Here is a 24,285-nt window from a genome sequence, read left to right as displayed (position 1 = left end):
GAAAAGCCACCAAAATAGGAGCGCAAGACCAGCATTAAAACGCTAAACACAGGAAGACACCAAAAAACCCCAATTCAACCTCCTCATGCTCTCTCAGGGAGAGCATGTCCCAAATTCCAAGCTGCTGTTTTGAGGCATGTTAAAAAAAAAGAATGCACTTTGTGACTTCAATAATAAATATGGCAGTGCCATGTTGGCATTTTTTTCCATAAGTTGAGTTGATTTATTTTGGAAAACCTTGTTACATTGTTTAATGCATCCAGCGGGGCATCACAACAAAATTAGGCATAATAATGTGTTAATTCCACGACAGTATATATCGGTATCGGTTGATATCGGAATCGGTAATTAAGAGTTGGACAATATCGGAATATGAGCAAAAAAGCCATTATCCGGAGATCTCTATTTTACCCTTAACTTTAGCCAATCATGACCCATCATACTGTATGTAAACCAGCCAATCATTATGAATTGTCTCCGTATCTATTGATGTTTTCATTCATCCAGGTTATTGTGTTTTTTTAAGTAGTTTTTGTTTGTTTTTTCCCCTGTATTTGCAGTCCTTTTGCTCTCTTTGTAGCGTGTAGCGTTTATAGTACGCTACCTTGGTATATGGGACTAAAAAATAGGTAAGCTATAGGAATCATTGTTCACGAGTGGGGGAAGTGTGGATCGTGAGATCGACAGGCGGATCGGTGTGGCGTCTTCAGTAATGCGGACGCTGTATCGATCCGTTGTGGTGACGAAGGAGCTGAGCCGGAAGGCAAAGCTCTCAATTTACCGGTCGATCTACGTTCTCGTTCTCACCTATGGTCATGAGCTTTGGGTTATGACCGAAAGGACAAGATCACGGGTACAAGCGGCCAAAATGAGTTTCCTCCGCCGGGTGGCGGGGCTCTCCCTTAGAGATAGGGTGAGAAGCTCTGCCATTTGGGGGGAGCTCAAAGTAAAGCCGCTGCTCCTCCACATCGAGAGGAGCCAGATGAAGTGGTTCGGGCATCTGGTCAGGATGACACCTGAATGCTTCCCTAGGGAGGTGTTTAGGGCACGTCCGGCCGGTAGGAGGCCACTGGGAAGACCCAGGACACGTTGGGTAGACTATGTCTCCCGGCTGGCCTGGGAACGCCTCGGGATCCCCCGGTAAAAGCTGGACGAAGTGGCTGGGGAGAGGAAAGTCTGGGCTTCGCTGCTTAGGCTGCTGCCCCCGCGACCCGACCTCGGATAAACGGAAGAAGATGGATGGGCTACAGGAATTGCTACTGGTTCAAAAAGAAGCGACACTAAGTCACATAGTGGCGCTACTAATAGCAAGCTACTGCCCAACACTGGTCATCTGCTTATTTTCTGTTTATTTGTTACTCCTTCTTTTAAAACAAACCTGCATTTTGTGTTACAGGATCAACATCATGCACTCATAACAATCATAATGGGACGTTAGAGCGAGAAAAGGGCAGCACAAAGATGGACGCCGAGCCAAAGTCTGTCACTGATGGTTTGCGAGGCGTCAGGCGCAGAATTGGCCCCAGGCAGCAGCCCAAGTCCAAAAACACCCTCGAAAGGTGGCTGCTGAAGCCCACCCCAAATACAAGCACTTCTGAGTTGTGCCAGGCTGAAAAAAATGCAGAAATGATGGATGAAGATGACTCTCCTCGCTCTCACGGTGTTCGGAATGCTACACTACATGTCGTCTCAGACTCAGATGAAGACACGCAACCTTTAACGCCACAAGACCTGGACTGCGATGACCTCGTCCCTATAGTGTTAACGGATTCGGATGGGGAATGCATGCTCCAAGATTCGGGAACGCAAGAAGTGGGCACCACAAGCCCGGGAGGCTTTGTCAAAACCTGTGCCAAAATCACAGACTTCTTCTCGGGGGCCCTGTCTGCGGGCTCCACTTTCAGGCGAGGCAAGGCGGGGCCGCGCCGGGAAAAACGGGACGCCGATGAAGGAAACGCATCGGGCAACGACGCCACCTGGCTGGGAACGCCGGCGGGCGAGTTGAGGAGGATGCCCGACTGCGGCAGGCCGCTCCCTCCGCTGAAGAATGCTAGTGGCGTGCATACCGTGATGATCCGGGTCAGCGATACTTATTCATGACATCACAGGCACACACATTTTATATTTGGTTTTATTTCATGTTTGCTTTGCTTTCACTGTTACTGACAGACAGACATCGTTGGTCAAGCAACTGTTCCGTTTCCTGCCACATTTGACGATACCTGGGATGATGTCCATGTCAAAATGCCCTGTTCTTGCAGGAATCTATTTCCTGTTCAAGATGAGGTATTTACAACACTTAATATAGAAAATGGATGGAATATACACTTATAAATTATTTATTTTGCTTATATTTTAATATTTTCTCACTAAATGTAATTGGGTTTTTTTTAAATTTTGCCAGAAAAAATACAAGTACTGCTTGAAATTGAAATTCCATACATTTTAAACTTTAATGGTATCCAATAATGCAACAAATATTACAGTATATTATCATACTTTCCAAACATGTGTTGGTCTTTACAGCAAACTACCCATCAAATTAATAATAATGACTATATCTGTGTTGGCCCTGTGATGAGGTGGCGACTTGTCCAGGGTGTACCCTGCTTTCCGCCCGAATGCAGCTGAGATAGGCTCCAGCACCCCCCGCAACCCCGAAAGGGACAAGCGGTAGAAAATGGATGGATGGTTATTTTAATCCTAATTGTAAATACATTTATAGCAATTGTGCTATTTAAATAGCAATACCATGTAGTTCATCTTTGAAAAAAGTTTTTTGTTATTCTAATAATTAAAAGTTTGTCTTTCCACAGGAAACAAGACAACTTCAGAATAAAAGTCGGTGGGATCTGATAAAGCAAACTTTAACCAAACGAATATCCAACATTTCTGAGTTGAAGGTAAGTTTTATTTGATTTTATTTTTTGAATATACCGAAAATATGGTCTGATTACAAGAACATTTGAAAAAGTATATGAATAAGAAGACATAATTAACCTTTTTGAGCAGGTAAGTTGTTGTTGTTACCAGAAGACACCGCTAGATGGCGCCCTTATTCTAGAAACTGCCAGGCACACGCTAAGTTATTGTTTCAAACACACATTCATCTTGTTTGGTTTTGACTTTATTGGAATAATAATATATGTATTTTTGTTTTGGTCTTTTGAAGAGTGCAATGTTGAAATACTGTTCTTCTACTGCCAAAAAGTGGGACTTCACTGCATTGCATTTGTACTGTATTTGTTTTTTTTTACTTTATTGGAATAATAATATATGTATTTTTGTTTTGGTCTTTTGTAGAGTGCAATATTGAAATACTGCTCTTCTACTGCCAAAAAGTGGGACTTCACTGCGTTGCATTTGTACTGCACTAAGGTAAGAAATGGCTTTTGATTACCGGTAGTTGCTTTTATATAATGGTATGGTACAGTTTATAGTCCAGCATAGTTTTCGAACATCGTTAGCAAAGTTACATTGGAGAACATAACATCATCTGAAGATGAGTAGAAAGAAACAAAGCTTATTTAATCTTCCCCTTCTCCATTTCTTAGCATTTAGCAGTATTGTGCTCACTTCCTGTGTTTTAACATGGAAAAAAAGACAAATGGATGCGTAAAATACATAGTTAGCCTTTTTTGTACAGGTGTAAATAGGGAGACACTTTGTGTGATAAACACAATATATAATTAATAATGACTAGTTAATAGTAAATGAAGAAATTTAAGGTAAAATATATCAGAAATTGGGTATCATAAAAGTATATTAAATAAGCAAATTTGGGATCAGTTATATCAGAAACTAATTGTCGTTAAATGATTGACTTCAGGATAAATTTGCAAACAAATAAATTCAGAATTAATTATGTCAGACACTAGTTCTTATTTAATGCTAATGAATTAATGAGTTAAGGATAAATTATATCAGACACTGATTTTCATTCAATTATAATACATGAATGAATTTAGAATACATAATATTACACATTGGTTCTCATTAAATGATCATACATAAATGACTTCAGGATCAGTGAAATCAGAAACTAGTTTTCAATAAATTTTAATTAATTCAGGGTGAATAGTATCGGACACTGGTTGTTATTGACTCAATAAACAAATTACTTCAGGATAAATGATATCATTAAATTGTCTTAATGTATGACTTCGGGATAAATTATATCAGAAACTAGTTTTCAATAAATTATAATACATTAATTAATTCAGAATAAATAGTGACAGTCACAGGGTGTCATTGATTAAATAAATGAATGACTTCATGATAAATGATATCAAAAACTAGTTATAATTAAATTATAACAAATACATTATTTCAGGATAAATAGTATCAGACACTGGTTATCACTGAATTAATAAACAAATGACTTCAGGGTAAATTATGTCAGAAACTAATTCTCAATAAATTATTATCAACAAATGACTTCAGGATAAATTATATCAAAAACGAGTTCTAATTAAAATATAATAAATACATTAATTCAGGATAAATAGTTTTAGACAATGGTTGTCTCTAAATTAATAAACAAATGACTTCAGGATAAATTATATCAGAAACTAAGTCTCATTAAATGATTATTATTGAATGGATTCAGACTAAATTATATCAGAAGTTAGTTTTCATAAATTATCATTTATAAATAAATTAATTCAGGATACATTATATCAAACCCTGGTTGTCATTGACTGATTATAAATGAATACATTCAGGATAAACGATATCAGACACTGGTTGTCATAAATGACAATTAATGAATTAATTCAGGATACGTGATATTAGACTAGTTTTCCTCAAATTATAATGAATTAATTATTTCAGGATATATGATACTAAACACTAGTTCTCGTTAAATTATAATTATTAATTAAGGATAAATGATAACAGAAACTGGTTGCCATTTATCGTATTTTCCGCACTATAAGGTGCACCTAAAAACCTCCAATTTTCTCAAAAGCTGACCGTGCGCCTTATAATCCGGTGCGCTTTATACATGGAACCAATATTGAGCCACAACAGGTCTCGCAACTACGGGATGCATAAAGTAACCCCAGCCTCTACCGTAGCGTCTATTCTATGCGGTGCGCCTTATAATGCGGTGCGCCTTATATATGGACAAAGTTTTAAAAAAGGCCATTCATTGAAGGTGCGCCTTACAATCCGGTGCGGTGCGCCTTATAGTGCGGAAAATACGGTAATATCAATAAATTAAATAATTTAGGATTAATTATATTAGACAGCTTCACGGTGGCAGAGGGGTTAGTGCATCTGCCTCACAATACGAAGGTCCTGAGTAGTCTTGGGTTCAATCCCGGGCTCGGGATCTTTCTGTGTGAAGTTTGCATGTCCTCCCCGTGACTGCGTGGGTTCCCTCCGGGTACTCCGGCTTCCTCCCACCTCCAAAGACATGCACCTGGGGATAGGTTGATTGGCAACACTAAATTGGCCCTAGTGTGTGGATGTGAGTGTGAATGTTGTCTGTCTATCTGTGTTGGCCCTGCGATGAGGTGGCGACCTGTCCAGGGTGTACCCCGCCTTCCGCCCGATTGTAGCTGAGATAGGGTCCAGCGCCCCCCGCGACCCCAAAGGGAATAAGCGGTAGAAAATGGATGGATGGATGGATATATTAGACACTGGTTTTCATTCAAATATAATGATGAATGAATGAATTCGGGCTAAATGATATCAGATATATGGTTCTCAGCATGCTTGTAAACAGCCTATGTGTCTACTCTTTCTTAAACTCACTTTTAACTTAAGTTACACAATCCGTTCCATAATTCTACTGCTCAAATTGACACGCTATATCACTCATTAGCCACAAAGTTACTATTATACACGTTTATTTATTATGACAGTGTATAAATGCACTGCATCACACAAAAAAACTGTGGTGGGTTAAATTCATGAGTTAAAAAGGGTAATTATCTTCCTAAATCAGATGCACATTTTTGATGTGCAGCTCTTCAGTGTGTTTCTTTATTTAGCGCAGCGTTTCTGAAACTTTATCGAAACAAATGTGTGTATGGCAACAGGTTAATTATGTGCCTCCTGTCATCTATTGAAAGAGCATTTGATTGTTTTGCCTGTCACTATACACATTTTTGACCAGTAAAGTGAAATTTGATCATTGGTATGCCATGACAGATCATAAAGTGTGCCGCAGCACAGTGTTTGGTAACGACTCGTTTTAAGTTTACACGTGTCCCCGTCCTGTGCAAAGTGATTTTTTTACAGTTTAGAGGTGCAGTAAATTACATCACTGCTGGTTGTCTGCTGCTCCGGCTTGTCATTGTTCTGTGGAGCCTCTTTTAAAGGCCATCCATCATGTGATGGTTTTGATGCAGCAAAGTGTGTGTCATCTTGCCTAGACTACGGGGCAGGGTTTTGTGGCTCAGGAGGCGCCAGGAATATTCCATTTGTTGAGGCAGGCTGTGCCGTGACATAAGGTGGTTCCGAGAAATCTCTCCCGAGCTTGTAACTTGGAGAAATATCTCGCTTTATTTTCTCTGGTAAAGTCCGTCTGCCGACACAAATCCATCACGTTTTTGATGCCATCCCAACACAGGAGAGTAAAGGGAAAAATACGTGGAAGATTGTTTTCCTTTGTGGATGCGGTGATGAAAAATGTGTTCCTGTCAATCTTTAAAGAAAATAATGGATTTTTTTGCAGGAAGTAACTACGGCGCACAGCGGGAGTGTGGAGAAATAATTTAATCTCTCAACAAAAGGTCACGTTTGGTAACTTGTCAGGAATGAAAATGGCTGACATTAGAGAACGCTTTAGTCCGCCCCCCTTTTAGTGTCGAGTCAATCGTGTGTGACGTGTGCGGGTCATAAATCATGCTGGATAAAAATCCCAAACATTTGGACAACCTTTGACCTAAAAGAAATTTTTTGGTCGGTTTTGCATTGGCATAATCAAAAATTGCAAAATTTTAAATAGTTTGTGCATTGCAATAATGTAATTATTATTATTATAGAGGTTTATTTGAAATAGTGAAATACTATGACATAGGGCTGGGCAATATATCGAATATACTCGATGTATCGCGGGTTTGTCTCTGTGCGATATAGGAAATTACTATATCGTGATATTCGAGTATAAGTTCTCACGCAGTTGCTTTTAGCTGCGGGCATTACACTACAGGCGTTTCTCACTCTGTGTTGTCTCTCCTTCTCACAGAGACATAAAACAAGTGCACCTTCTTACATACGTATACGCCCTCGCGGAGCAGAGAGGTAGCGGCATGGGTAATGTTAGCTGTGGTGCGAGTGGTAATACGAGAGAAAGAAGGTGCGAATTTGGTAACAAATGAAGGAATAATTAATTCCCAAGAAAAACAGCAATTGGTCCATCGTCTGGCGGTGGTTTGGCTTCAAGTGGGAATATGTGGAACAGACAACCATAATTTGTCAAGTGTGGGGCAAAAGCGTTGCTACAAAAAGTAGTATTACTGCTAATATGTAGCACCATTTGAAAAGTCACCCGCTAGAGAGTGAAGAGTGCTTGAAACTCCGCATGTCAACATCTCCGTTCGGTGCCACACCAACAAAATGCAGAGGCAACCATTTCCACATCAACACCGTATGAAAATAATAGTCAACAGTAGAAGGAGATAACATCCGCAGGAACCTACCACATAGCGAAGGACATATACTATTTGATTTCCTATTATGCAGCTCATTTTTATTTGACACTTACTGAAATATCTTGTGTGACATCATGCACAAAAGTGCACTTTATTTGTAGTGGCGTTCTGTACAAAAAGTGCACTTTAATTTAGTGTTGTTTTGATATGTCATCTTAGTGACATCATGCACAAAAGTGCACTCATAGCTTGTTTTAAAATGTCTCTGACAATCTTGCACTTTCTGTTTTGAAATGACATGAATGTCTGTGCCACTGCTTAATAACTGTTTAATAAATACACTTTTGCTAAATTGACTTAGTTGTGAATTCCCTCTCTGCATGAAAGTTTAAAAGTAGCATATATTAATGCAGTATGAACAACAATGTTTTAATGTAGACACATAGAATCATCATACTGCTGTGATTATATGCATCATGTGTTCATTCAAGGCTAAGGCAAAATATCGAGATGTATATCGTGTATCGTGACATGGCCTAAAAATATCAAGATATTAAAAAAAGGCCATATCGTCCAGCCCTATTATGACACCCTGGAATATAAAACATTTTCACATGTAGATTATTTGTGATAAGGGATGGGTACCGAATTTGCTACTTTTATTGGCACCGACCGAATTCGGTCTTTACTACCGGGTATGGATTTGCATAAAATCAAACGGTGCCATACTTTGAAACCTTTGTTGCGCGTGACGTCATGTCCGGTTGCAGACTCGGCCAGCTCAGACACTTGGCGGGCAAACAAGCACTAAGGGGACTCAGCCTAACTGCCTGTAGGTAATGTTGCATTTTCCATGCCAACAAAGCAAGTATGCCTGATACAAAACACTCAAACGTATGGTAAGCCTCCACTTTTCAAAATATGCTAGCTCGATGCTATTTGACATTGTATTTCCCATAGACATGCTAATGATTAGCATTAGTGATTTTACATGGCGATTTCAACACCTTCAAATTTGGTAATGAAAACTACAACTAAGATGCACGTTACAATCAAACAGCTGGTGTGAAATAAGTACAATATTTACAGTAACAATAGATTGGACTGGCACATTCAGAGTCATGGCCAAGACTATCACTGCTCCCCTCACCTCCCAGGGGGTGAACAAGGGGATGGGTCAAATGCAGAGGACAAATTTCACCACACCTAGTGTGTGTGTGACAATCATTGGTACTTTAACTTAACTTATATGCTGATTAGGCAACTACTGCCATCTGTCATCTTGGAATCTACAATATAATACTTGCAAATGAGACTCAGAAGTGTTATAGAAATAGATAAGATATAACAACGGGACAGCACAGTTGATGTTTTTTAGCTCAGTGTTAAATGTTAAATAAATAAAAATATTTTATTATTATACAAACATTTATTAACACATGAACACACACTTAAGTACCGAAAAGTGGTACTATTGAGTACTGGTTTCGATTGCCTGGCAACGGGAATTTATTACCATATCGTTTCAAATGTGAAAGGTACCTACTTGATGATTTGGGCAACATGCTAGCACACATGTAGCACAGATAGACTCAAAGTTTTATAATCATTAGACAAATGATTAATGATCAATGGCCGATAGGTCCCAAAGATGTTTTGCTCGATGGCGGCCATTTTATTTACATTTTATACACATATGCTTGTCAGTCACCTAACGATGTGTACAAAATGTAACTGTCAGGTTCAAACACTGATGACATCTATTAAACGAGACAAGAAGCAAATAATCAAACAGAGACAAAATTAAATTTGACTCAGTGAGGAGAGACGCCTGGACACTGTACCCTTGCACAGTGTCTCAGCACGCTCTGGCGAAAGATTGTGTGCCACTTTTTTTTATTTTAACTTTCCCTGATTACATGGCAACAGCTGTTTCTAAGGGACGTGGGTCGTAAACAGCGTTGCCTTTGGTTACAGAACAGTTCAAAAGAAAGGTCGTAAAACAGTTCACAGAAAAGGTCGCCTTGAGGGGAGTCAGGCCCTGTTTCCTCTCCGCTTTTTGTAGTTCTTGGGTCAAGACAATATCTTTCTGTTGATTACAATACATGAAAGAAACAGAACACCTTCATGTTGCTTCCCCTCCCCCCTACACAGTGGAGTTTTACAGGCCTTCTTCTTGGTAGGTTCAAAGACAGCTTTTGTCTTCTCGCCGGGAACTTAATTCAACACAAAGTATTGTGATAACTTTGATACAATTATTCTAACAGTAACAGTGATTCAGCTAAACACCTTAAAGTGACAGTGGGTGTATTGTATATTGTATGTATTCATTATTTGCACATATCTAATAAGCAAGGCAAACTATTTTTTTAGGGTGATAATTATATTTTGTTTTAAAGCAAAACCATCGAACATAAAATCAGATTCTGAGCTGATGTCAAAAGCAAAAGAGGGGGATGTAGGGGACGCTTCTTGGTAAATATATGACATATTTACACCCACACTGGCTAATAAATGTCGCTAAGATCAATCACAGCTAAGATCTCATCAGGACGGCCAGTCCGGGCCAAGTCGTTAAATCTTCTATCTGGTGGTTGGGTGTTTAAATGCAAATGTCCAAGGGTTGTAGAGGATTTGCCAGGACAAGGAGGCTGCCTGGCCCGGGACATTTGTACTATGGCAAAGCAAGCCTGACTAAACACTGTCATAAGTAATGAGCTGCGCTCCTCTGGGCGTGATAAATGAAGGCACTTGGCAGGACGAGGCGGCGGATAGAGCTGAGCTGGTACGAGGCGAGGCCCCCTTTTAAATCAGCGGCAGGCAGTGCATCAAATCAGCTGAACTAACTGCGCGTCGCCTGGTTCAGGTCCGTACATCTCGCCACACTGACATCATAGTCAGGCACGATGCGTGTCGATCCGCCGCAGGTCCGAGCGGAAAAACCATCTGCTCGGACCATAACGGAATAAAACATGTAACCGTAAGAACGGCCGAGGAGAATTGTCTGTCAACGTTTTTTGTGATGCGCGTAGCGTGCGCGGTCGATGAATATTCAAAAGGCCAGTCACTGTCTGCCACTCTTGCCTGCTTTTCTTCTGACACTTAAACGCATCGCCTGTATTCTGACTAACAAATATTGGTAGAAAATCATCCTGTGAATATTCCCTTAAGGGTTGAGAGGCAGCCTAATCAAACTTGTTTTATGCCTTAAAGGGGAACATTATCACAATTTCAGAAGGGTTAAAACCATTAAAAATCAGTTCCCAGTGGCTTATTTTATTTTTCGAAGTTTTTTTCAAAATTTTACCCATCACGCAATATCCCTAAAAAAAGCTTCAAAGTGCCTGATTTTAACCATCGTTATATACACCCGTCCATTTTCCTGTGACGTCACACAGTGATGCCAATACAAACAAACATGGCGGCTAGAACAGCAAGGTATAGCGACATTAGCTCGGATTCAGATTCGGATTTCAGCGGCTTAACACTGTCTGATAAGATAATTACTAACAACTATGAACTAGGTTTACAGCATATGAAATACATTTGGCAACAACATGCACTTTGAGAGACATCGGGGGCGGTACCACTGGATTGGCAGACCGGGGTGGTGGTTCCTCTCTCTAAGAAGGGGAACCGGAGGGTGTGTTCTAACTATCGTGGGATCACACTCCTCAGCCTTCCCGGTAAGGTCTATTCAGGTGTACTGGAGAGGAGGCTACGCCGGATAGTCGAACCTCGGATTCAGGAGGAACAGTGTGGTTTTCGTCCTGGTCGTGGAACTGTGGACCATCTCTATACTCTCGGCAGGGTCCTTGAGGGTGCATGGGAGTTTGCCCAACCAGTCTACATGTGTTTTGTGGACTTGGAGAAGGCATTCGACCGTGTCCCTCGGGAAGTCCTGTGGGGAGTGCTCAGAGAGTATGGGGTATCGGACTGTCTGATTGTGGCGGTCCGCTCCCTGTATGATCAGTGTCAGAGCTTGGTTCGCATTGCCGGCAGTAAGTCGGACACGTTTCCGGTGAGGGTTGGACTCCGCCAAGGCTGCCCTTTGTCACCGATTCTGTTCATAACTTTTATGGACAGAATTTCTAGGCGCAGTCAAGGCGTTGAGGGGATCTGGTTTGGTGGCTGCAGGATTAGGTCTCTGCTTTTTGCAGATGGTGTGGTCCTGATGGCTTCATCTGGCCAGGATCTTCAGCTCTCACTGGATCGGTTCGCAGCCGAGTGTGAAGCGACTGGGATGAGAATCAGCACCTCCAAGTCCGAATCCATGGTTCTCGCCCGGAAAAGGGTGGAGTGCCATCTCCGGGTTGAGGAGGAGATCTTGCCCCAAGTGGAGGAGTTCAAGTACCTCGGAGTCTTGTTCACGAGTGAGGGAAGAGTGGATCGTGAGATCGACAGGCGGGTCGGTGCAGCGTCTTCAGTAATGCGGACGCTGTATCGATCCGTTGTGGTGAAGAAGGAGCTGAGCCGGAAGGCAAAGCTCTCAATTTACCGGTCGATCTACGTTCCCATCCTCACCTATGGTCATGAGCTTTGGGTTATGACCGAAAGGACAAGATCACGGGTACAAGCGGCTGAAATGAGTTTCCTCCGCCGGGTGGCGGGGCTCTCCCTTAGAGATAGGGTGAGAAGCTCTGTCATTCGGGGGGAGCTCAAAGTAAAGCCGCTGCTCCTCCACATCGAGAGGAGCCAGATGAGGTGGTTCGGGCATCTGGTCAGGATGCCACCCGAACACCTCCCTAGGGAGGTGTTTAGGGCACGTCCGACCGGTAGGAGCCAGCGGGGAAGACCCAGGACACGTTGGTAAGACTATGTCTCCCGGCTGGCCTGGGAACGCCTCGGGGTCCCACAGGAAGAGCTGGACGAAGTGGCTGGGGAGAGGGAAGTCTGGGCTTCCCTGCTTAGGCTATTGCCCCCGCGACCCGACCTCGGATAAGCGGAAGAAGATGGATGGATAGATGGAATTTACGTTAAACCGCGAGTAATGAATAAAGTTTTCATCAATTAATATATTCTGTAGACATACCCTCATCCGCTCTCTTTTCCTGAAAGCTGATCTGTCCAGTTTTGGAGTTGATGTCAGCAGGCCAGGGAAGCTAGGATCGATATTCTTCTCTTGATCATCTTCGGTGGCATAAGGGACGGTGTGAGCCAAGACATCCAGGGGGTTTAGCTCGCTCGTCTGCGGGAACAAACTGCCGCCATTGCTTGCCGTGCTAGCGAGGTCCTTTGTCCCTGAATAGCTCACACACTCCGGCAGATTCAATGGGGGTCTGGCGGCAGATTTCTTTGACTTTATGGTTGGAAATGCATCTGCTTTGAGTGTCGCAGGATATCCACACATTCTTGCCATCTCTGTCGTAGCATAGCTTTCGTCGGTAAAGTGTGCGGAACAAACGACTGACCATTTCGTCGGCTTTCCCCACAGCCTCGTATTTTGAACACATTTCGTCCAATTTCTTACCACTTTGGCATCTTTGGGCCACTGGTGCAACTTGAATCCGTCCCTGTTGGTGTTGTTACACCCTCCGACAACACACCGACGAAAGTGAGAAAATGGCGGATTGCTTCCCGGTGTGACGTCACAACGTGACGTCATCGCTCCGAGAGCGAATAATAGAAAGGCGTTTAATTCGCCAAAATTCACCCATTTAGAGTTCGGAAATCGGTTAAAAAAATATATGGTCTTTTTTCTGCAACATCAAGGTATATATTGACGCTTACATAGGTCTGGTGATAATGTTCCCCTTTTAGGGGAACTGCATTTGTTTTGAAATTTTGCCTATCGTTCACAGTCATTATGAAAGATATGACGACAGATGGATTTTTTAACTGCATTCTAAATAGAGATGTCCGATAATATCGGACTGCCGATATTTATGGATTCTTATTTGGGGGGGAAAAGAGTTAATATCACATATTAGTTTAATATTTAAAGTTGAATTTCAGACATGAATGGACTTTTACACGGTATTCAATTTTTTTGAGTTCCACCTGTATAATGGAAAGGACTTTGAAAATGTGCAACTTTTCTCTGACTACAATTACACATTCACCTACCGAAAAAAGGGAGCACTGTGGAAAACAGGTGCAAGCTTTTGTCTACAAACTTGTTGCCACACATCTCAAGCACTTTACTTGTTTTCTTTGGAACAAATGTCTCGCTTTTGTTAGCATTAGCCTAATTACAACGTCAGTGACAAATACTGATTGTCTAATTCTAATGACCTAATTATACAGTTATGTGAAAAATGAGATCCAATTATAGTGTACCACTTCTACTCTTGAACGGCTGCAGACAAATGGGTGAACATTTGCAAGACTGGTTGAAAAACATGGTCGTCATCTAGCAAAAAGTTTTCGCATAAGCAGGGTGGGTCAAATTATAAACTATAAAACTTTGAGGATACCTGTAGTACATTTATGCTTGTTTGTCTTTCCAATCATTTTCCTAATGACCCATAGGAGGCGCCACAAATGTCATATTTAAAGTAATGCGTGGGGGACCCCATATGGTACAACTGAACACTCCTAAAACGGACACATTCTCCTCCACAATGCTGGTTGATCTTTAATCTTTTTTTCCATAAGAACATGAATTAAATTAAGCGTGACACGGGACTTGTCCAGGGTTTACTCTGGATTATGCCCGAGTCCTATTCTATGGTTATTATCACACTTTTACTTTTCAGCTGCTGCTATTACCAGTATGCCTTTTTACAGAAGTTTTTGATTTATGATATTTATGATAGCTTGTTTTATACATACAACAATCCGTATGTTTCAATGTCAGGAGGGAATTTAGCAATACATGCATAAAAAAATGCATGTTTTATCTTCAGTTTTGCTGTTACAGGTAGAGTAGTTTTAATGCTAATAGTTTATACTTCCTTATGCTTCTTTTCATTCATAATTCATTTTAATATTATGCTGGTTGTTTTTTTTGGTTGACCTTCAATTAATGAAATAATAGCAAAACAAACAAACAAATAATGCAACATGTTTTGGACCAAAGAAAACTAATTTTCCAAGTCATTCAGTGATGCCTTATTGGACATTTGTGGTGATGTACAAAACTGTCTTTGTGAATTTAGGACATAATACTTTTTTTAAAATATATAAACAAGTTAAATAATCATTTAAAAATATACAGCCCGTAATTTATAGGCTTAAACGAATGATGGGTTCTACATGTTAAGCGACTTTGGGTACTTAGAAAAGCGCTATATAAATCCCAGGTCCTGAGATAGGCTCCAGCGACCCCAAAGGGAATAAGCGGTAGAAAATGGATGGATGGATTATTATTATTATTATTAAACAGTGATTTTGAAAGCTGTACAAACATCTCTACTAGAGATGTCCGATAATGGCTTTTTTACCGATATCCGATATTCCGATATTGTCCAACTCTTAATTACCGATACCGATATCAACCGATACCGATATATACAGTCGTGGAATTAACACATTATTATCCCTAATTTTGTTGTGATGCCCCGCTGGATGCATTAAACAATGTAACAAGGTTTTCCAAAATAAATCAACTCAAGGTATGGAAAAAAATGCCAACATGGCACTGCCATATTTATTATTGAAGTCACACAGTGCAATATTTTTTTTAACATGCCTCAAAACTCATACTTGCCAACCCTCCCGATTTTCCCGGGAGACTCCCGAATTTCAGTGCCCCTCCCGAAAATCTCCTGGGGCAACCATTCTCCCGATTTCCACCCAGACAACAATATTGGGGGCGTGCCTTTAAGGCACTGCCTTAGCGTGCCGGCCCAATCACATAATATCTACGGCTTTTCACACACACAAGTGAATGCAAGCATGCTTGGTCAACAGCCATACAGGTCACACTGAGGGTGGCCGTATAAACAACTTTAACACTGTTACAAATATGCGCCACACTGTGAACCCACACCAAACAAGAATGACAAACACATTTCGGGAGAACATCCGCACCCTAACACAACATAAACACAACAGAACAAATACCCAGAACCTCTTGCAGCACTAACTCTTCCAGGACGCTACAATATACTCCCCCGCTACCACCAAACCCCGCCCCCCAACCCTGCCCCAATCTCCCAAATTCGGAGGTCTCAAGGTTGGCAAGTATGCAAAACCGCAGCTTGGAATTTGGGACATGCATGAGGAGGTTGAGGTGGGCGGGGTAGGGGGCAGCGGGGGTGTATATTGTAGCGTCCCGGAAGAGTTAGTGCTGCAAGGGGTTCTGGGTATTTGTTCTGTTGTGTTTATGTTGTGTTACGGTGCGGATGTTCTCCCGAAATGTGTATGTCATTCTTGTTTGGTGTGGGTTCACAGTGTGGCGCATATTTGTAACAGTGTTAAAGTTGTTTATACGCCGACCCTCAGTGTGACCTGTATGGCTGTTGACCAAGTATGCCATGCATTCACCTGTGTGTGTGAGAAGCAGCAGGTCTTATGTGACTGAGCCGGCACGCAAAGGCAGTGCCTTCTAGGTGTATTGGCGCTCTGTACTTCTCCCTATGTCCGTGTACACAGCGACGTTTTAAAAAGTCATACATTTTACTTTCGGGAACCGATACCGATAATTTCCGATATTACATTTTAAAGCATTTATCGGCCTATAATATCGACATCTCTAGTCTCTACAAAGAAATATTGCTGTTTGTTTCAGCGCATGTGCGTTTTAGCAGACGCAAACATAAACCAATATGCCACTCTTCTCTTTCTCCATCTCTAAGATCCTGGAACCTGACGCGGCGGAACATCTGTTTACCTCTCTGCTGCCAGACATGGTGCAATTAGCGCTGAGGGCGTCGGAGCTGTGCACCAAGGTAAGGGCTATCAACTAACCAGTGGTCACCGGCGCCAATTGGCAGAGGAAACGTGACGGTGGGGTTGATCCTAAAGGTCAGGGTGAGAGAAAAAATCCATAGCGGCAGTAAGGACGGTGAGGCCAAAGCACGGGGTATTGATGTTCCCGTGTTTCACGGTCTTAACTGGCTTTATGGTCGGTTGTGTGTCTGGGGACTTCAGTGAAGCCAACCAGCTGGTAATCCCTTAATTAAATTTACATAAATATATTACATGCGTTGATTAAACAGTTAAATTGCTCGCCAAAGAATATAAAACGGATATATACATCTAAACAACACTACTAATACTGTATACTTGGAGGGTCTTGATTGTAACCATGATTCAAGATGATGCGGGAGTGGCGCCAAATTAGTACCCTTACACGACATCCTTCAGTATCTCATTTCGCAAATGGACGAAGCAAATTATTGTGACCTTCCTTGCCTCTCTGCTCCCTACCCCGCTCTTTTTTTTCCCAGCCGATACCACTTCTAAAAAGAGGGGCGAGCCACTCCATCACCATGTCTCAGGAGCAGGCGGCCTGCTTGCTCGCCAACGCCTTCTTCTGCACCTTCCCGCGGCGCAACTCCAGACGCAGCGAGTACAGCAACTACCCAGACATCCACTTCTTTAGGTAACAAAAAATAAACATTGTTATATTAACAACTCTCTGACAGTGTCCAAGAGAAACTGAGAATTAGTATGTTTGTATAAGTGTTGGTGCGGGAGTACTAAACTGTGTACATCCCCTGGATAGTGTAATGCAAAATCACTTCCAGGATCTCTTTTGGCAGGGAGGTGTAATTACCTAAAAGGAGGAGGTAATCAGATTAGCATCGACTCAAACGAGGAATGTCATTGGCTGTTGGGCAGGAGACTGTGACAGTGTGCAGTGGCATGACTTTTTCCACTCATTCACTTGAATTGTAGTTAGTGTGTCACAATCCATGTCAGTGGCATACATTAAATTCATGCTTGCCTCATTGTTTAAAAAAAATTTGATGTACAGATGCATCTCAATAAGTCTTGTTAGTGAATTTATTATTATACTCTTCGATTCTGTAGATTCACCGCGCTAACAGGAAAAATTCAAGTTGGTATTTATTAATAATTAACCCTTGTGTAATGTTCATATTGTTGTTACTCAGCCAGCATTTGTGGGTCTGATGGACCCATTGCATTTTGTGGCTTTTAATGCCTTACAATCAAACACTTTTATGTTAAAATACTGAACAGATGTTTATCGAGATAAGGTAAACATCTGTTCAGTATTTTAACATAAAAGTGTTTGATTGTGAGGCATTAAAAGCCCCAAAATGCAACGGGTCCATCAGACCCACAAACGCTGGCTGAGTAACAACAACATAAACGTTGCACGGAAAATTTCTCTGCCAGTTTCTGCATCCCACAGGGATTCTTCTTTTGTGTTTCTTCACCTGCGGTTCCCACACAAGGTTACAACATTGTTTGTCAACACTGTCTGCTCTCATTTTCTCGCACATTTGACCCACTGATGTTCTGTGCACCTACACTCTGTCCTCCTCCTGTCTAGGCCTGCTGTGCGTGTGCGTGTGCGTGTGTGTGGGTGTGGGTGTGGGTGTGTGGGTGCGTGTGGTACACAGAACATCAATGTCCACACTTATATTAGCCCCGGGTCCAGTGGATCCGGACATCTTATATGCAGAGGTGGGTAGAGTAGCCAGAAATTGTACTCAAGTAAGAGTACTGTTACTTTAGAGATTTATTACTCAAGTAAAAGTAAGGAGTAGTCACCCAAATATTTACTTGAGTAAAAGTAAAAAGTATGTTGTGAAAAAACTACTCAAGTACTGAGTAACTGATGAGTAACAAACACACTCATATCATATATATATATATATATATATATATATACATACATATACATTGATATACACAGTATATAATTTATATGTATTTATTTTGCTGTTTTTGTTTACATGTTAAAGGTGTTTTAATGAATATACATGCATGTTTAACATATAGATTCCTTTCTTTAATGAAGACTAGAATATAAGTTGGTGTATTACCTGATTCTGATGACTTGCGTTTATTGTAATCAGACAGTAGTGATGATAAAGTCCACTTTTTTCAAATGGAGGAGAAGAAAAGTTCCTCCTTTCTGTCTAATACCACATGAAAGTGGTGGGTTTTTGGCATCCTATTTGTCCAGCTTCCATATTTGTTTTTATACACTTTACAAGAAATATATTGGCGTCAAACTCCGTAGCTTGCTAGCTTGTTTGCGCTGGCTTTCGGAGACTCTTGTTTTGAAAGCGCAGGCGCGATGGAGCAGCACTTTTATTGTGAAGACAGGAACGTCCTCATGTGCGGTCAGTCTTGAGGCTTTTGACGGGATGTACGGTTGAAATAAAAAAAGTATATTTTTTCCTTCACACTTTTGATTGATTGATTGGAACTTTTATTATTAGATTGCACAGTACAGTACATATTCCGTACAATTGACCACTAAATGGTAACACCCCAATAAGTTTTTCAACTTGTTTAAGTCAGGTCATGTGACCACCTGGCTCTGTTTGATTGGTCCAACGTCACCAGTGACTGCATCTGATTGGTGGAACGAAGCGAAACGTCACCAGTAAAGCAGGCACTTTGAAGGTCTGTCTGACAGACCAAAACAAACAAAGCGTGCATTAACAGATCGATAAAAATTAGTAGCGAGTAGCGAGCTGAATGTAGATAAAAGTAGCGGAGTAAAAGTAGCGTTCCTTCTCTATAAATATACTTAAGTAAAAGTAAAAGTATGTTGCATTAAAACTACTCTTAGAAGTACAATTTATCCCAAAAGTTACTCAAGTAGATGTAACGGAGTAAATGTAGCGCGTTACTACCCACCTCTGCTTATATGTAATAGAAATGTGTAGGGAAGGTGTATAGTGCGTGGTCATTAAATATGTATTCTGATATATGTTCACTGGAAATGAGCCAAAGTCAGTGAGTCTCAGTTTGAAAAATGAATTAATTGTATCATTTTTTTTTTAATAAAAAATTAAAACAGGTCCCACAGATCCGAACACCACAAATAAAAAAAATTTAATCAACTTAAAAAAGTTAATCATTTTGATGATTAAAGCCTACAGCTATAAAAAATCCCAAATTCACGTAAGGTGAGATAAACATATTTTGTTTCTACATATGTGACTTCTAATTGAATGAAGTCCTAAATTAGCAATGTTGATATCCCAAATTCCTTACCTAATAAAATTGGGAAAATGGTCAAAAAGCTTAATGTTGTATTTTTGTCTGAATTGAATTCCTAAAATCATATACATTTTGCACTAAATTGTCATTTACATATTGTATACTTACAGTATTATCTAAATTTACGAGCTTAATTTGTTCTATGATGGATCCCTCAGTTAAAAACACTCTAAAACACTATCACAAATCAACTTCACCCATTGAAAAAAGTTTAAATAAATTTAATTGGCATGGCCCAAAACAGCGCAATTTTAACATGTAATATGTCTTTAAAAAAAAGTCAAATACAAATAAGGCAACAAGAGAAGTATCCCACACTTCTCTTTTGTCTAAAGAGCGGCTATTTGCCTCCTGCTGCTCATTTTTAACGGCCCGCGGCGCATTCTGCAAAAACTATTTAAAAAAACATTGAAAAATTTTAAGAAAAAGAGTAAACAGGTCAAATGTAACAAGAAAAAGGTAGAATTTTGACTGAAATAAAAACAAATTTCTTTAAATCTGTCATTGCTCAAAAAATAATAATGAATCAAAATCAATGTTGTTATGAATTGTTGACCAATTCAAGGCTTCAGTTATTTTACATCAAATAATCCACTTAGAAATATTATTTGAGGAAAACATTGCATATTTTGTGTTTTTCATATAAAAAAAACACAGAGGACATAAAAAAATAAAACAAAAAAATATTAAAAAGTTATAACTGACGGATAGATCTGAAGATCTAGAGACTTAAGTGTTGAAAGTAATAAAAAAAAACATGACTTATTTTAACACTTTTATAAGTGGGGCCCTTTGGTTCCCCAGGAATTTTAGTGGGATTTTTTAGTTTTAACTCATTGCTCAAAAAATAATAATACATTAAATTAAATTATTGACCTATTTCAGGCTCACATCAAATATTCCACTTTTAAATTTTATTGGGGGAAATGTTGCATATTTTGTGTTTTTTTGCCATAAAAAAATATATATATATATATTTTTTTTTTTTTTGACATCCAGCAAACATAAATAATGTTTACTTCATATTGACAGATAGACCTGAAATTGATTTAAATATTTAAGTGTTGGACCAAACTTGAGGGGAGCCCTAAAGGTAAAAAAAAAAACCTCCATATATTGCATCGCTTTTGAAAATGAAAAATATCAAAATGGCGCCCACGGGCTTTAATTTTTCAAACCTGTACAAAATACAGTGCAGAAGAAGTAATGGTATAATTAGTGGAAGGAGCTTTTGTGTGTGATAACCATAGAACTTAGTGTGACATTGGGAAGCGTCATGCTGCTCAGTACATTATAGCGTAGCCCATGGGTGTCTAAAGTGTGGCCATTTGCGTCGCGCAGCTCATTTTTTAACGGCTTGCAGCACATTCTAAAAATACTAAAAAACATAACAAAATAGAATTAAAAAAGCAAACAGGTGAAATGTAACAAGAAAAAATTGCAATTAAAGCTGCCATGCAGGCAATTTTTTTCTTTGAAACTGTCTTTGCTAAAAAAAAAAAAAAAAAAAAGATTTTTAAAATGTTGCTATGAATTATTGACCTATTCAAGACTTCATTTGCTTCACACCAAATATTCCACTTTGAAATATTTTCTGGGGAAAATATTGGATATTCTGTGTTTTTCACGTAAAAAAAGTTTCAAAACAGTTTTGACACAAAGGGAATTAAAAAAATGAAACAAAAAATAACAAGATATTATAGTTGACGGATAGATCTGAAGTTAATCTAGAGATTTAAGTGTTGAAAGTAAAAAATAAATAAATGTATGACTTAGCACTTGTATGAGTGGTACCCTTTTGGATCTCCAATAATTTTAGTGGTTTAAAAAAAAAGAAACTGTCATTCCTCAAAAAATAATAATGAAATAAAATCAATGTTGTTATGAGTTATTGGCCTATTTTTATGACTTAGCCTGGGACCAAATTTGAGGTGAGCCCTAAAGGTAAAAGAAAATCTATATATTTCATTGCTTTTGAAAATGAAAAATATCAAAATGGCGCCAGCATGCTTTATTTTTTCAGTGTAAAAAGTGGACACCTGCGGTATATTGTAGCCAATCACAATTCATTCATTCCATTCACAAAATTTAGAATTTAAGATTTTAACAAGCAGATGCTATCACATAAATGCACGACTGCTAATGCCTCGCATGGAAGTGCACGGAAAAGCTTGCTGATCCATTAATGTTTGTCCCAAGTGAGTAGCGGTAGTTTTACTTTATTTTTGTTTTATTTAGTGTTGTTTACAATGGTCTTTGCCCTTGTAAGGCAAACATTGTCTACGTAGTTCAAAAATATTTAATGATATGATTCAACTTTAAAGACTCAATTTTTCATCTTTACTCAGGTAAATCCAAACTTACGATGTCTATATTATTCTATACTATATCAGTTGAAAACCCTCCATAGACCGTGTGGCCCTCCATCCCCACTAAAAGCCTGCTCTCACCAGCAAGTTGAGTCGAAGACAACTTTGCCCTCCGGACCTACACGACGCAGGACCCTTGCTGTCGGCCTGCACCGGAACAAAATGAGACTTCGATGAATGGGTTACTCGGAATCCCCGAGGGGTCGGGGGCTTTCAGAGCATCAAGCTTTTGTCGTTTCATTTCCCTTTGTGTTGACATGTGAGGCGGGCAGCCTTTACAGCTTTAATGTGCATTCAAACCCTCGCCACGAGCAGCATTGTGCCCACTAGTTTTCAGCAAGGAGGGACTGACCCTTCGCTTTTGCTTAAAAGCAACACAGGACACCTTAATGTATCCCCGAGCTCCGTGTATTGCTGTTTTTGTGTGTGTGAGAGTGCTACAAAGTGATGGCAAGCCCGGGGCGACTCCATTACGGCCGCAGTGGAGAAGAAGCCACATAATCGGCCAGCGAGTGAAAAGGAGGCTGAGTGAGGGATGAACTGATTCCAGTCAAATGTCAGCGCATGACTGAACTCACGTGTATCGTGCAACACATTTATCTGCACTGACTGTCCAGTTGTGATGTCACAATCTTAACACCCCTCCACCTTAGCAAAAATATGCTTTTGGTTTTAGTGAATGAGCCCGCACAGGCTGAGGGAAACAATTCTGCCAAACTATGTTTTACGACTGTCAATCAGATTTGGGCATTGTCATGTGGTGTGCATAACGTTGCAACCGGAAAGAGCTTAATTCAATCTGAACTGCCCTTTGCCCGCAGGCTGTTCGAGGGGTCCTCGTCGAGGAAGATAGAGAAGTTGAAAACCCTGCTGTGTTACTTCAAGAACGTCACAGAGCAAAGTATGTTTTCTATTACAAGTGGTACCTCGGTTTTTGATTTGATTTGATTTTTATTAAGGATCCCCATTAGCTGGTTGCCACAACAACCCACTAGTCTTCCTGGGGTCCACAAACTCAATACAATTACACGTAAAAGCATATGATTGTAACTACACAATACAGAAAAAAAATAAAAGCATCAATAAGAAAAGCAAACAATTTACAGCCACAGAATAATAATTACATATCTGCCAACTACTCCGGTTTTTCCGTAATTAGTACGGTTGTCATCAACCTATTCCGGGTTACGGTTGCAGTGATAAAAAATACGGTTTTTCATTCATTAAAAAAATAAATAATTTTTTTTAAAGTTTTATTCACGAAATCGCGTAACAACAATGACAATCGACACTGCTTCCCGTAACTTCCTATCGAGCCATTCCGAATGCCATGCGCGAGGCTATTTATAGCACCGCTGCCAAGCACGAGGCACCAGTTGCCATTGTTTCCAAACGAGCGAACGATCATGGAATCAGCCGGAGAAAAATCGCAAACGAGTCTTAAACCGAAAAGAAAACTGCAGTCATTCTGTGAGGAATATTCAAAAGCCTATCCGGGAATAATTATCCGTTCCAAAAAGGGTGAAAACTACGCGAATTGCACCTTGTGCAGACAAGATTTTTCGATCGGACACGGAGGAATTAGCGATGTAAAAGACCACGTTGGGACAAAAAAACACAAGTCTAATGCCGTTGCTATAGCGATACAAGTGGAAAACTTTCAACGTTTTTCGTCGCCCAAACAGATTCTTTGGATGTGATAAATGCCGAAGTTTTATTTACGGAGGCAATAATTGAGCATGGACTTCCAATCGCACTGGCTGATCACATGGGACAGTTATTTCGGAAAATGTTTCCCGACTCGAAAATCGCCAAAAAATATGGATGTGGTCGAACCAAAACATCAAACATTATTCAGTGTCTTGGAACAGAATCCTCAAAAAGTCATGAAGACGGAACCATTTAGCATGTCGATTTGTGTTCGATATTTCGATGACGACATTGGAAAAGTATTGTCAGGATAACTGGAATTAACTGTCAAAATGATTTCAAACTATTGAAGTTAGCTTACAGAATAAACATGTCAATCAACCCATATGATTTTTGCTGTGTTTCAAAAGTCACTGTGACTGATAGAAAAGTGATGGTTTTAGCAACATTTTAACCTGTCTGAATGCTAATAATCATTTTGCGTCGGGGGGCCCCTGAACCCCCCACCAGGACTTTGTCCTGGACCTACCGGGGCCTGCGGCCCCTGGACCCTGGCTACTAGGTTT

The 24,285-nt window shown here is 40.2% G+C and overlaps 1 protein-coding gene across 1 annotated transcript in view; it reads left to right on the top strand.

Moving 5' to 3' along the window:
- LOC133577960 (poly(ADP-ribose) glycohydrolase-like) overlaps positions 1 to 24,285 on the top strand; it is a 57,472-nt gene that overhangs the window by 5,953 nt on the left and 27,234 nt on the right. The window contains exons 2-8 of the mRNA XM_061932156.1: positions 1,397 to 2,079; positions 2,170 to 2,286; positions 2,817 to 2,903; positions 3,304 to 3,378; positions 16,346 to 16,438; positions 16,940 to 17,094; positions 22,891 to 22,970. Of these exons, the coding sequence (XP_061788140.1) occupies positions 1,462 to 2,079; positions 2,170 to 2,286; positions 2,817 to 2,903; positions 3,304 to 3,378; positions 16,346 to 16,438; positions 16,940 to 17,094; positions 22,891 to 22,970 (1,225 nt within the window). The 5' untranslated portion in view covers positions 1,397 to 1,461. The remainder of the gene's footprint in view (positions 1 to 1,396; positions 2,080 to 2,169; positions 2,287 to 2,816; positions 2,904 to 3,303; positions 3,379 to 16,345; positions 16,439 to 16,939; positions 17,095 to 22,890; positions 22,971 to 24,285) is intronic.

Source organism: Nerophis lumbriciformis, linkage group LG39, assembly GCF_033978685.3.
Source record: "Nerophis lumbriciformis linkage group LG39, RoL_Nlum_v2.1, whole genome shotgun sequence".
NCBI lineage: Eukaryota > Metazoa > Chordata > Actinopteri > Syngnathiformes > Syngnathidae > Nerophis > Nerophis lumbriciformis.
This window is presented reverse-complemented; position numbering and strand designations above follow the sequence as displayed.